Source organism: Mus caroli, chromosome 15 (assembly GCF_900094665.2).
Source record: "Mus caroli chromosome 15, CAROLI_EIJ_v1.1, whole genome shotgun sequence".
Classification (NCBI taxonomy): Eukaryota; Metazoa; Chordata; class Mammalia; order Rodentia; family Muridae; genus Mus; species Mus caroli.
In genome coordinates this window covers 37,668,174-37,680,855 of record NC_034584.1, presented here as the reverse complement: position 1 = coordinate 37,680,855, position 12,682 = coordinate 37,668,174, and the positions used below count along the sequence as shown (strand labels likewise).

Sequence of the window (12,682 nt, the reverse complement as noted above, 5' to 3'; positions counted from 1 at the left end):
CAGATCCCTTTAGCTCCTTGGGTACTTTCTCTAGCTCCTCCATTGGGGGCCCTGTGATCCATCCAATAGCTGACTGTGAGCATCCACTTCTGTGTCTGTTAGGCCCCGGCATAGTCTCACAAGAGACAGCTCCATCTGGGTCCTTTCAGCAAAATCTTGCTAGTGTATGCAATGGTGTCAGCATTTGGAAGCTGATTATGGGATGGATCTCCGGATATGGCAGTCTCACAAAACACCCATGGAAGGAGTTACAGAGACCTATGTGCTTTTTAGATGCTCCTTCAAGTTTCTGTGGCTCCTGACAATAATGCATGCAGCTCTCCTTTGCTTCAATTTTTGGTAAAATACATATTGACGGGATGTTGCATTTTCTTAAGGTGGAATGAGTTTACCAAAGTTATTTTTGCTTTAACAACCATTGGTATAGTCATTCCATCTCTTCCCAGGCTTGCAGCTTGTCTTGAATATTAATGAAGTCTATTAGTTGTTATGTTGGAAAGAGAATGTGTTTATCACATACTGGATAGGTCTGCTCTGCCCATAAGCATCTCCATTTTGCCCCTCTGTCTTTTGTAGACCCACAGACACTTAAGTGTTCTGAGCTTCTTGGAACATCTTAGCTGACTTGTACTGCAGATTGTCTTTTTTCCTTGAACTGTATTTAAAACAAAATCCCAGGCAGTGAACCATCCTGTGGCTGTAATTAATCACGGCTGTAAATGTTTTTCCATAGTACCAGTTTATGAAGCTTATGGCTGAAGTAGTACTGGCTCTGGAGGGTAATTAGGGATTTATAATTGTTGTACTTATGTTAGGGATGATAGTAGAACTTCATGTGTTAAAATAGATTTGTGACTCTTAAATCTCTTTATAATTTAAATTCTACATTCTTCTAATGTTAAATTTTTCTACTATGACATGTGTTTTGTTAGAAGCAAAATGTTACAGTTAAAGACCTTTAAATTCAGAGTATTGATTTCAGACCAGGGTGTGGCAGCACTTTCTTATGACTTAGTTCTTTTTATTTATTTTTATTTTTATTAATCATTCTATTCGTTTATATCTCCAATGATATCCCCCTTCCCGCTTACCTTTCCACAAACCCCTCCTACATCTGCTATTTCCCCCACTTCCATTTGCCTCTATGACAGTGCTCCCCTCCACTTTCTACCTCCTGACCGCTCCAGCGTCTCCCTACGCTAGGGCATCAAACCTCCACAGGACCAAGGGCCTCCCCTCCCATTGATGTCAGACAAGGCCATCCTCTGTAACAAATATATCTGGAGCCATAGACCCCTCCCTGTACTCTCCTTGGTTGTGGTCTAGTCCCTGGGAGCACTGGGTGGTCCAGTCAGTTGACATTGCTCTTCCTGTGGGTTTGCAATCCTTCTCTGTTTTTCCAGTCCTTTCGCCGACTCCCCAGCCAGCTTCCAGAAGCGCAGTCTGATGGTTGGCTCTAAGCATACACATCTGCATTGGTCAGTTGCTGGCAGAACTTCCCAAGGCACACCCACACCAGATTCCTGTCACCAAACACCTCATCTCATCAGCAAATGTGTGAGGGTCTGGTGTCTGCAAACAGAATGGATCCCCAGGTGGGGCGGTGCCTGATGGCCCTTCCTACAGTCTCTGCTCCATTTTTTGTCTCAGTCTTTTTTTTTTTTTTTTGGACAAGAACATTTCTGGGTTGAAAACTTTTGAGATGGGTGGGTGGCTTCTTCCCTTGACTGGGGGCTGTGCCTATCTACTGGAGATAGTCTCCACAGGTTCTATCTCCCCTTCACGGAAGGTCCCAGATACCAGGGAAGCGAGAGGCTCCCAGGACCCTATTGGGAAGACTTTAACCAAAATGCCTGTGATTTCGTTCTTAGCGGTTCAAGTCGGGTGTTCATTTTGAGCTCCAGAGCATGATACTCCCAAAATCAAAACAAAAAAAAAAATAAGAAAAAGAAAACATTCATTTCTAGAAGAGAGTTCCATATTTTGGGAGTGTATATATTTTAGAAATATTCTTTTTCTAATGAATACTTTTAGATATAAGGAGCTTTCCAAATTTTTAATACTAACTGACACAATTCAGGTGTGTAAAATAGAATTATTAAATAACATTTCTACCTCAGCAGTGGATAATTCTCAAAGGTACTGTTTGAGTGTGAAGTCACAGCTTACTAAACGTTATTTTATTTCACTTTGTTGTTCCTTTGTTTTTCCTTTATTTACTAATTTTATTAAAAATGGATCTTTTCATATAGTTTTTACTGGGTATAATGTTCCCTCCCTGCAACTTCTCCCAGATCTTCTCTACCTCTGAAACTGCCCAACACTCACACTTTTCTCATTCTCTCTTATTAGAAAACAAGTGGGCATCTAGAAAATAATAATAAAAACAAACAAATCATAATAGGGCAAAGCAAACAAACAAACAAAAGCAGCCAAAGAAAACCATAAGAAACACATAGATGCAAAGACACATTCATTTGCACACACAGGAATCCTATAAAAACACAAAAACAGAAGCTATAATATATAAACAGAAGACTGTAAGGTTAAAAAAAAAACACTGAGTTCATTTTGTGTTGACTGCTGAGCATGGGGCCTGCCCATGTGGTCTGTATACACAGTAAGCCTCTGTGGGAGAAACTTAATTTCTCCTTGGATAGTAATCAGTTGGTGATAGATGCTGGGTTAGAGATGAGGGTTTATACCCACTTCCTGTTGTAGCACTTGTTCCCTATCTTGTGTAAGTCTTATTTGGAAAAGTACTGTTGAAGGACTTGAAATGAGAAATGAATAAAAATCCTGAGAGTATCATTTAACTCTAGAAGTTCAAAATCCTAAGAACTTTTTTGCATAAGATTTACCCTTGGCTATTATGTTTCTATATTAAATTCATGTTTATTTTCTTTCCTAAATTTATAATGGATGACATTTAGTAGTGTATATCTAAATTTTAATAACATTTAAAATTTCAAATATTTTCCAGTCTTGGCTATGATGACTTGTGAACATACAGTATATAAAATTTGTTTTCATATTACTACATTCCATGATTTATGGTGATATTTTATGGAACTATTAATTTCGTGCAAACCAGAAAAGTATCCAGATAGGAGTTAAGGATTTTTAGCAAATGTTTTTTGACTCACTAATTGATGGCCTTGGTTGCTTCATTGAGTGTGTTGATATACTGAATTGCTGGATTTTCATTAGCAGTGTTGTCAGGACCTTATGGAAAGCATCTGGGCACAAGTTAAATTGTATTGGATCCCATTCACATTGTTGTTGCCACAAATTTACTCATTTTTACTATACACATTGGACTTTTGGATGAGTATGCACATTAGAAATTTTATGATTAGCTCCAATAGTAAAGTGACACTGACATTTTAGTTTGAAAATCTGTGTAATTCATAGTATTTAATGAGCAAATGAGGAGTGATGTTCTGGGGCTGACAGGCTATTGTTGAGAAATAGATATCCGTCCCTTTGTAAAAAATAGAAAGCCAGGCGTGGTGGCGCACGCCTTTAATCCCACAACTCGGGAGGCAGAGGCAGGTGGATTTCTGAGTTCGAGGCCAGCCTGGTCTACAAAGTGAGTTCCAGGACAGCTGGGACTATACAGAGAAACCCTGTCTCGAAAAACCAAAAAATAATAATAATAATAATAAAAATAAAAAAAAATAAAAATAAAAAAATAGATCCCTGTACCTAGAAGAACTTAGTGCATGTCTTCTTTGGTAGGGGCTAACTCCAGAAACAGGAGAGCAATTTTAAAAAGTATCAGGAACATTGGAAACAGAAGGCTGGTCCACATATGAGATAAAAATGTGTATAGCTGGATACATTTAACACACGATCAAACCTAAAACATCCAGATTAATAAAAAAGGAACACACTTGAATCGACAGAATTATGATCAAGTTCTAAGGATGCTGTCTTTTCTCATGATACAAGTCCTGGCAATGTGGTTTTGCTCCTTGATTCAAACCTATCCGGGAGATGGCTGGACTCATGCAGAATCACCATGGCCTTTTTCAGTGGTCTCCATGTTTCATGAGAGGAGTATCTTTCCAGTCTTGGGTGGGTCTAGATTTGGGAGCATGTTTTGGTTGGAAGTACTAGGCTCTGGGTCTCAGCAGGCTTTGAGGTTGGAGAAGTTGAAGCTTACAGGAAAGAAACAAATAAACATGGCCATCAAAGCTGAGAATTGGGAACTGTTTATTCACCTGCACACTTGAATTGAATCTCACAGAAATAGGCAGAATCATTTGACTTGTGACCTTGATGGAATAGTCATGTCTAAGTTTCTGTTTTGCCTGTGTTTGGATACAGAGTTAGGGTAGTTACCATACATAATAGATGGAAATATTCTGGTCGAATTACTCTTGGAGTATTGATTTACAATACAGAGAAGTCTGTGGAGATGATTGGCATGGAACGAAGGTCACTTAAACTGGAAAGCCTGCTGGAGGATTGGGGCAAGAGATTCAACTGGCAAACCTCATTTTGCTCTTGTTCTTAAGAGATCACTTAGGTTTGGGTGTGACACATCATTCCTGCTTTACAAGCATCCCTCATGGGTCAGGTTATACAGATGGGAAGATAGAGACTATGACATTCGTTCCCTAATTCACTTTTATTGCTTAAGTCTGTCAAGGTCCAATTAACCAAAGCAATGTTTTGTAACAGTTTTAAGAATACCTTTTAAAAAGTAAGTGTAGGGCAAAATTGGTTGACTCTGAAATCTTTGTGGTCAAGATTAAAGTAGTCTTTTGATACATAAATGCAAAACAAAAAAGCCTTTAATTTGTGTTGATTCCCTTGGTTCTGTAGTTGCCTTTTCTCTGTACTTCTTACTATGGAGTATGATTTATGATGATAAAGTGCTCTTGGTTTGACCTTTGAACGCAAAGCAAGTATAGCTTCCCTTGAGTTTGTGATCACTGTGGAATAGAAAACCCCCTTCAACATTCTTCCATGAGTATAAACCTTAACAAATTCTCCTCTCTCTTCAAAGCTAGCTTTGCAATTTGAATAACCTTTTACAAATCTGTAATTAACTCCAAGAGCAGAGGACAGGCAGCACTGGGTACAGACAGACCTATATGCTGGGCTCTGGATGCAGCATCTGCCAGCAACTCCTGTTCCTGCTCTGATCTCCTAGTTGTTCAGACAAGAGTTCTAAATGCCAATCCACAGGGCAGGGGGCTTTAGATGGACACTCTTTGTGGACAACTCTGAAAATGAGAGAGCTGGCCTGTTCCCAGTCAATTTTTCTATTCCATCACAGCTTCTCATTTCATCTTTGTTGCTCTTCCCCAGCTATCTACACTCTATCATTTGTTCTATTACTGTAAGTATTACTGTTTTTGCTTCTTACACAGAGATAGTCAACTGGTTCTATTTGTTAAAACTTACACTTGCCCCAGACACCAACAACAGTATTAGAGTAAAACCTTTTCTGAAGGTAACTGGGAATGTAAAGAAGCTGCTTGGATCTGCTTTATTAAAAAAAAAAAATCACAATTTCTGGTTGCGTTACTATGTAGCAGAAAAACTACAGAGATCATGTAAGTGAGGAAATTCATTTAACAATGTAATTCAGGGTGAATGAGTCCAGAATTGAGCTCTATAAGTATTCAAAGGAGATTAGCAGAACTAAGAATAAAGAGTGGAATCAAGTGGGTAGCAGATGTTGTAAGACTACCATAGAATATGAGAAGGAAAACAACTTTAGCAACCCAAGCTGTAAAGGTTATATGTTCAGCAAAAGGATGTCCTCTTATAGTAAAAAATTCTTCCTATGGGGTTGTAAACCCATTCAGCTCCTTCAGTCCTTCCCCTTACCCATCCATTGGGGTCCCCATGCTCACTCTGATGGTTGTATGTGAGCATCCGCATCTGCATTGGTAAGGCTCTGGCAGATAGAGGGTTTTTTTGTTTGTTTGTTTGTTTGTTTGTTTTAAATCTGGCTCTAGCAGGCTCCTGTCAGCCAACACTTGTTGGCATCAGCAATAGTGTCTGAGTTTGATGTCTGCAGATGGGATGGATTTCCAGGTGAGGCAGTCTCTGGATGGCCTTTCCTTCAGTCTCTGCTCCTCTCTTTGTCCCTGCATTTCCTTTAGACAGGAACATTTCTGGATTAATATTTTTGAGATGGGTGGGTGGCCCCATCCCTCAACCATGGGCTATGCCTATCTATGAATATGGTCTCTACAGGTTCTCTCTCCCCTTTGTTGGGTATTGCAGCTAATGTCATCCCCGTTGGGTCCTGGGAGTCTCTTGCTTTCCTCGCATTAGGGAATTTTTAGTGGCTACCCCCAGGAACAATATCAACCAACCAGACCCCCAGAGCACCCAGGGACTAAACCACCAACCAAAGAGTACACATGGAGGGACCCATGGCTCCAGCTGCATTGGTAGCAGAGGACTGCCTTATCTGGCATCAATGGGAAGGGAGGCCCTGGGTCCTGTGGAGGCCCCAGCATAGGAGAATGCTAGGGTGGTGAGGCAGGAGTGGGTGGGTAGGTGGGGAGCACCCTCATAGAGGCAGGGAGAGGGGGAGGGGATAGGGGGTTTGTAGAGGGGAAACTGGGAAGGGGGATAACATTTGAAATGTAAATAAATAAAATAACCAAAAAGAGGAAAAGATTAAATACCAGTTTGTGTAGTTTCCAAATTTTATAGCATGTACTCAGAGAGTCTTTTGTATCTTAAGCTACCGTTTCAAATTAGGAATAACAAATTTTATGGTGATGATATATTGAATTTAGGTCATATTTCTACAGCTTATCCTCATACCCACCTTATCTCCTAAATAGAGTATTTCTATTGTTTGTTAAAGAAGCAAAGAGTAGCTAGGCTTGGTGGTACACCCTTTTAATTTTATCCCTTGGGCGGTAGAAGTAGGTGAATGTGTGAGGTCCAGGTCAGCCAGGGCTATATAATGAGATCTTGTTTCAACATATATAGAACTTGGAGGAGTAGAGGGCAGGAAACCATAAAAGGATATATTATGTGAGGAAAAAATGATATGTTCAATAAAAAGAAAAAATAAAAGAAAAAGTGAAAATATCATACAGGTGGACATCTAATTACTAGGATATTTAAAAAATACAAAAAAAAATAGGCATGGTGATACTGAAACAGCCAACAAAGTGAATACTAAGAGACTGCAGTTTCTGAACCAGGAAATATGCCTGGCGCTATCTACAGCAGACTGAGGAAGAAAGAATTATCTTGAGAAGAAGTGAGCTCTGCTCAGATGCTTGGAGCCATGATGATCAGCCTGTGCAGTGAGCTCCTCTCACTTAAACCACACTGTGATATTTGTTACAGTCTTCCATTGAAACTAACTCTACACATAGAACTTGTCTTAGTCAGGGTTTCTGTTCCTGGACAAAACATCATGACCAAGAAGCAAGTCGGGGAGGAAAGGATTTATTCGGCTTACACTTCCATACTGCTGTTCATCACTAAAGGAAGTCAGGACTGGAACTCAAGCAGGTCAGAAAGCCAGAGCTGATGCAGAGGCCATGGAGGGATGTTCTTTACTGGCTTGCTTCTCCTGGCTTGTTCAGCCTGCTCTCTTATAGAACCCAAGACTACTAGTCCAGAGATGGTCCCACCCACAAGGGGCCTTTCCCCCTTGATCACTAATTGAGGAAATGCCTTACAGTTGGATCTCATGGAGGCATTTACTCAACTGAAGCTCCTTTCTCTGTGATAACTCCAGTTGTGTCAAGTTGACACAAAACTAGCCAGTACAGAACTCTTCTTAGGTCAGCTCTCAACCTTCATCTTCTGTCAAGTCCCACTCGACCAGCAAGCAAAATGCAACCACCGGTTCTTCTTAAAGTAATTAACTCAGGGAGCTTCCTTCTTAAAATCCCCCAGCCTCTCTGGTTACAAGTGTTTTTCTCCACTCCAGCCACAACCACGCCCCCACCAACCACCACAGGTCACATCACCTCACCAGGCAGGCTTGCTCAGCCAATCAGGGATTAAGGGCGGGCCATCCACCAAACATGGGCTTGTTTACTGCCTGGAGCAGATTTCCATCCTGCTGGCCAGGAAGTCCGGAATGGCTCCCCACAATCTTCTTATCTCTATGCCATAGAGCTTCTTTGCTCATTTCCCAGAGCATTCCTTTTTCCTTTCTGTCTTGATTCTTTGACCAAGATACAGTGTATTAATTTTGTTCCTCTTGAGACTGTGTTTTGAGAATTTTTGTGTTCTAAAATCCTTGCAGTTTTTATTTAATATATTCTTTGATGATTTTATACATGTATATAAGACCTCCTGATTACTCTCATCCGCCTGTTGCTGTCTCCCTCACATCTTCCTTTCCTACAATTCTTTAAGGTTTTATTTTCATTGTTGAGTCAACTTTATAGTGCAAACATCCTGCAGTGTGTCCATCCCATTCATAGACACTTGGCCTCTTTTTTTCTGCTAATATTTTATACATTTATTCTTGTCTATTGCTTGGTTTATCCATTTTTTTTTGTCCTATACACTTGGAAGTAAGTACTTTAAAGTTATATCAAGTGCTTGTTTAATTTATTGGTGTTTCTAATCGATAATGAAGAAACTTTGAAAGTTTAGTTTTGGATTCCCTTCAAGTTTTGTGTTTATCTTAAATTTAAATGTATATTTTTAAGATCTGGAGATGAAAATGTTTTATTTTTCTAATGCTAATAAAGTTTAAATGTTTGTTTCTCCAGGGTGAGGATATATGCTTATATTTCTAAGTGAGTAAAGTGGGAACTTGTTTTTTCTTAAATATATTTTTTGACAACTTCATATATGACCACTGCATTTAAATCACTTTTCCCCCTCCCTCTCTACACTTTAACTACAAAGGAATCTGTTTTCCCAAGTTCATGATATTTTCTTTAATTATTTTTCCATATACATTCACACATGCATATACACCTATGTGTATATTAGCTATATATGTGTGTGTTTGTGTGTGTGTGTGTGTGTGTGTGTTTAGGGTTGATCTCTTGGAATTGGCAAACCTATGTGGGATTTTTTTTCCTGGAGGCAGTTTTCTTGCCCCCCTCTCAGCAGCCATTGACCTATACCTCTTACTAGATTTGGGACCATGTGCAATCTCTTGTGTGCACTGATATGTCAACTGGTGTAACTTTGCTGGTCTTATAAAGGCAGCCATATTATTGAAAGTTCATCAGTGCATTTTCTCTGACATATGCAGCAGACATGATCCATCAGCAGGCATCTTTGGTCTCTGCCTCTCAGAATAGTTCTTCCCCCTCTTTCATGATTTTCCCTGAGCCTTATGTGTAGGGGTTCCCTTGCACATGTATCAGTTTGGATTTCTCACTCCACAGTCTGTAGTTTTCATAGTTTGACCAGGGGATATCTCTGTAATAGTCTTGAGCTGTTGCAAAAAGAAGCTTCTCTGATAAGGGGTGAGAGCTACAAGTATCTGTGGGAATAAAGATAAGTATTTAGAAAACAGAAATTATATTGGTGTAGAAACTGGGCAGTAGCAGGTTCTCCTCTTGGGTATATGATCTGAAACATCTTTCTTTGCATGATGGTATATAGACCAAATGTCTAATCATATTCATATTCAAACATTTTTGTTTTCTGTTTTTCTGTTACAGCTAGTTATGTATCAAATCCCATTTGCAAGGGTTGTTTGTCTTGTTCGAAGGACAATGGGTGCAGCCGATGTCAACAGAAGCTGTTCTTTTTCCTTCGAAGAGAAGGAATGCGCCAGTATGGAGAGTGCCTGCATTCCTGCCCATCAGGGTATTATGGACACCGAGCCCCAGATATGAACAGATGTGCACGTAAGTATTTGACTTTTGTCCATCCTATTTTACTTGATATGAAATTTATATAATGTGCTAAGTTATTATGGAAAAACATATATGTAACAATCTGTAGATATACTTTAAAGCCTTCAAAAATGAATATGGTAGGATAAGAGAACGTTTATAATTTGTATTTTCTGTAGGTATATCATAAGCTAGACACGTTCTTTCAGTAATTTAGATTAACCATTTCTCATTATGTTAATCTAAAAATGCTTGCTAGATAGAACTTTATAAGGAGAAATTACTACTTGCAAACTAACCAGCTATCCCCTCCAAATGATTTTACTATGCATGGAAAATCTTCTTTGATATAATCTTATTTTTACAGTTCTTTTCCCTTTCTTTTTCCTGCTTTTGTTAGATCTACAAATATATATATTATATTTGTAATACATGTGTGTATGTATGTATATGTATATATATACACACACATATGTATATATGTAAATATATATGCATATACACATATACACACATATATGTATACATATATATATATGAATGAAACACCAAGCACTATTACTGGTAAAGATGTAATTAGGGTGTTTAGGTTTTTGGTTTCTATTTTGTTTTGCTTTGTTTTTTGTTTTGCTTTTGTTTTGTTTTGACAAAGCATTCTAGTCAAGTAACAGAATAAATAGTTTGTACCAGTAGTCAAGATAGAAATAGTAGGCTTAGATGAAGTTTGGATTTACCTTTATTTCATGAAATTGGATCATTTGAGAGACGTAACTTACAAGTATCAATAACTTGGTTGAATTTCCAAGTATACCTTACATCTTTAAGACTTATGATTTGGCCCATGCACAGGACAGTTGGTCCACCTGGAAACAATTTTCTGTTCTTACTGGCTCAGATGACCTCTAGTGCAATTTGAGTATCTTATTGTCCTGTGCAATTTTTACCTGCGTACTTTTCAGTGTACAAAATCATAAAGATAGAAGTGGATAGCTTGAAGCATTTACTCTAAAATCTTGAGCTATTGTGATATGAATTGTGTGTATGGGCAACAGTCTGGCTGTACAGTAACCAACCCAACCTGGGATATTAGTTAGTGAACAATGATGCTATTAGTAATCATTTGAGGGTATGGGCCACAATTCAGGATATTCTTGGACAAGTTTGTTTGAACAGTTATCTCTGTAGGAGTTCCTGTTGAACCAGCACTTGACTTCAGAACTCAAGGCAAGAATTGACATGTTCCATTGACCCTTTTCCTAAGAAATGGAGTGTAATGATTGTACGTTGGGTTTTGGAAAATAATATTACATATGAGAAGGGACTTGCTATGGTTTTACTTTTTTAAGTGAATGCAATCAGTGCTGGAGATTACTGACCTAGAAGAAATCATTACTTATGTGGTTCAAGTGGGAAGTGCTTATTAGCAAAACTATAAAACAGAGTGAGAGTAGAGAAATAATTTGTTGTTCGTGACATCAGATTATTATGGTTCCTCCATGCTATTATCTTGTTTTCAGTCTTTGCCTGTATTATACTGTTTTATATAGCATCTAGAAGATGGCAATAATTTAAACTATAATACTGATAATAGAGAATTGGAGATTATAGCTACTTTTCACTGAGATTATTACTTGACCATAGATAAATAAGCTTTAAGCAACAGGAGTAATGTAAATGAAACCTGACTTTTCATAGTGCTGTTTTGTGATATAGTAAAGATGCAAGTATAAAGTGGTTATCTTCCAAAGGAACACTTTGCTCTATTTGCTGGCTGAAGTTGGCTTCTTGGGATGTACATTGTGAGGTCTGTAAAATTCATAAATGCTCATGAAAATAGTCACTGGATTAGCCTATTGAAGTATGCTGTGAGCATACTCACAGATAATAAAAGCTTCTATTGTCCCTGGTACTTTAGGTGATGTTTCCATCATACTTTTTCTTCCTCACTTAGCAAATTCATTTACCTGGAAGCACCATTTTAAAATTGTTGCATATTCCCCTATTTAGAAATCTTAGAAATGAATCTTAATAAAATACAAATGCAATGATCAAAAGCAAATCATTTCCCAAAGATACTCAAAGTTAACATCTTGGGTTCAGCCCTCAAGAGTGTGTTTCTCTCCATGGTTTTGTCCTCCATCCTTACAAGTATGTCATATTTTAATGTATTTTAGCTTAATGAGTTATGGCTCTTTCTATGCTATTCCGCATAGCCGTACATATATTTCTGCATCTGATATGCAACATTTAGCTAATCACCCATCACAAACTTACTTTCAGACTTTAAGAATTACAAGTACTTTGAGGGATAATTATTTATAAATGCTTCTTTTTTCCATTTACAAATATACTCTTGTATATTTGTCTGATTCATCTTTTAACATGTACTTTTAATTATAGTACCTATTTTAATATCTTTAGGTACATATTACCCAGGTCCTCTGGAAGTTTATATAATGTATACACAAGTGTCCGTTCATATCTCAACCAAAAGGAGAGATTTTTTCCTTTTCCCTACCTAGATGTTAATGAAAAAAGTGTATAGAGTAGTATTTTTGTTTTAATGGTTTTTTTCAAATGAAGCTATGCATTTTTTTTTTTTTTTTTAGTATGAGTGCTGGTATTTAGTATATTTTTCCAGAAATCTCCCTTCTTTTTTCTACCTGCAAAATTGTCTTACAAATTTTAAAGAAATTAAATGAAATATCAAATTCAAAACAAACTTGACGAATAGTGAATACAGATCTGTCTCAAAGAGAAATGACACATGTAACCATGGGACTCAACAAGAATGTCAACAGGCACAATCACAGGCTTCTTTTTTTTTTTTTTTTTGGTTTTTTTTTTTTTTTTAGCAGTTTAAATGAATT

General features: G+C 37.9%; 1 protein-coding gene across 5 annotated transcripts in view; it reads left to right on the top strand.

Annotated features, from left to right (window-relative positions):
* The window catches only part of Rspo2 (R-spondin 2), a 146,266-nt gene that overhangs the window by 64,644 nt on the left and 68,940 nt on the right, over nt 1-12,682 (top strand). For all 5 annotated transcript variants that reach the window (XM_029469448.1, XM_029469447.1, XM_021184053.2 and 2 more), the window contains one exon: nt 9,636-9,824. In XM_029469448.1, the coding sequence (XP_029325308.1) occupies nt 9,636-9,824 (189 nt within the window). The remainder of the gene's footprint in view (nt 1-9,635; nt 9,825-12,682) is intronic.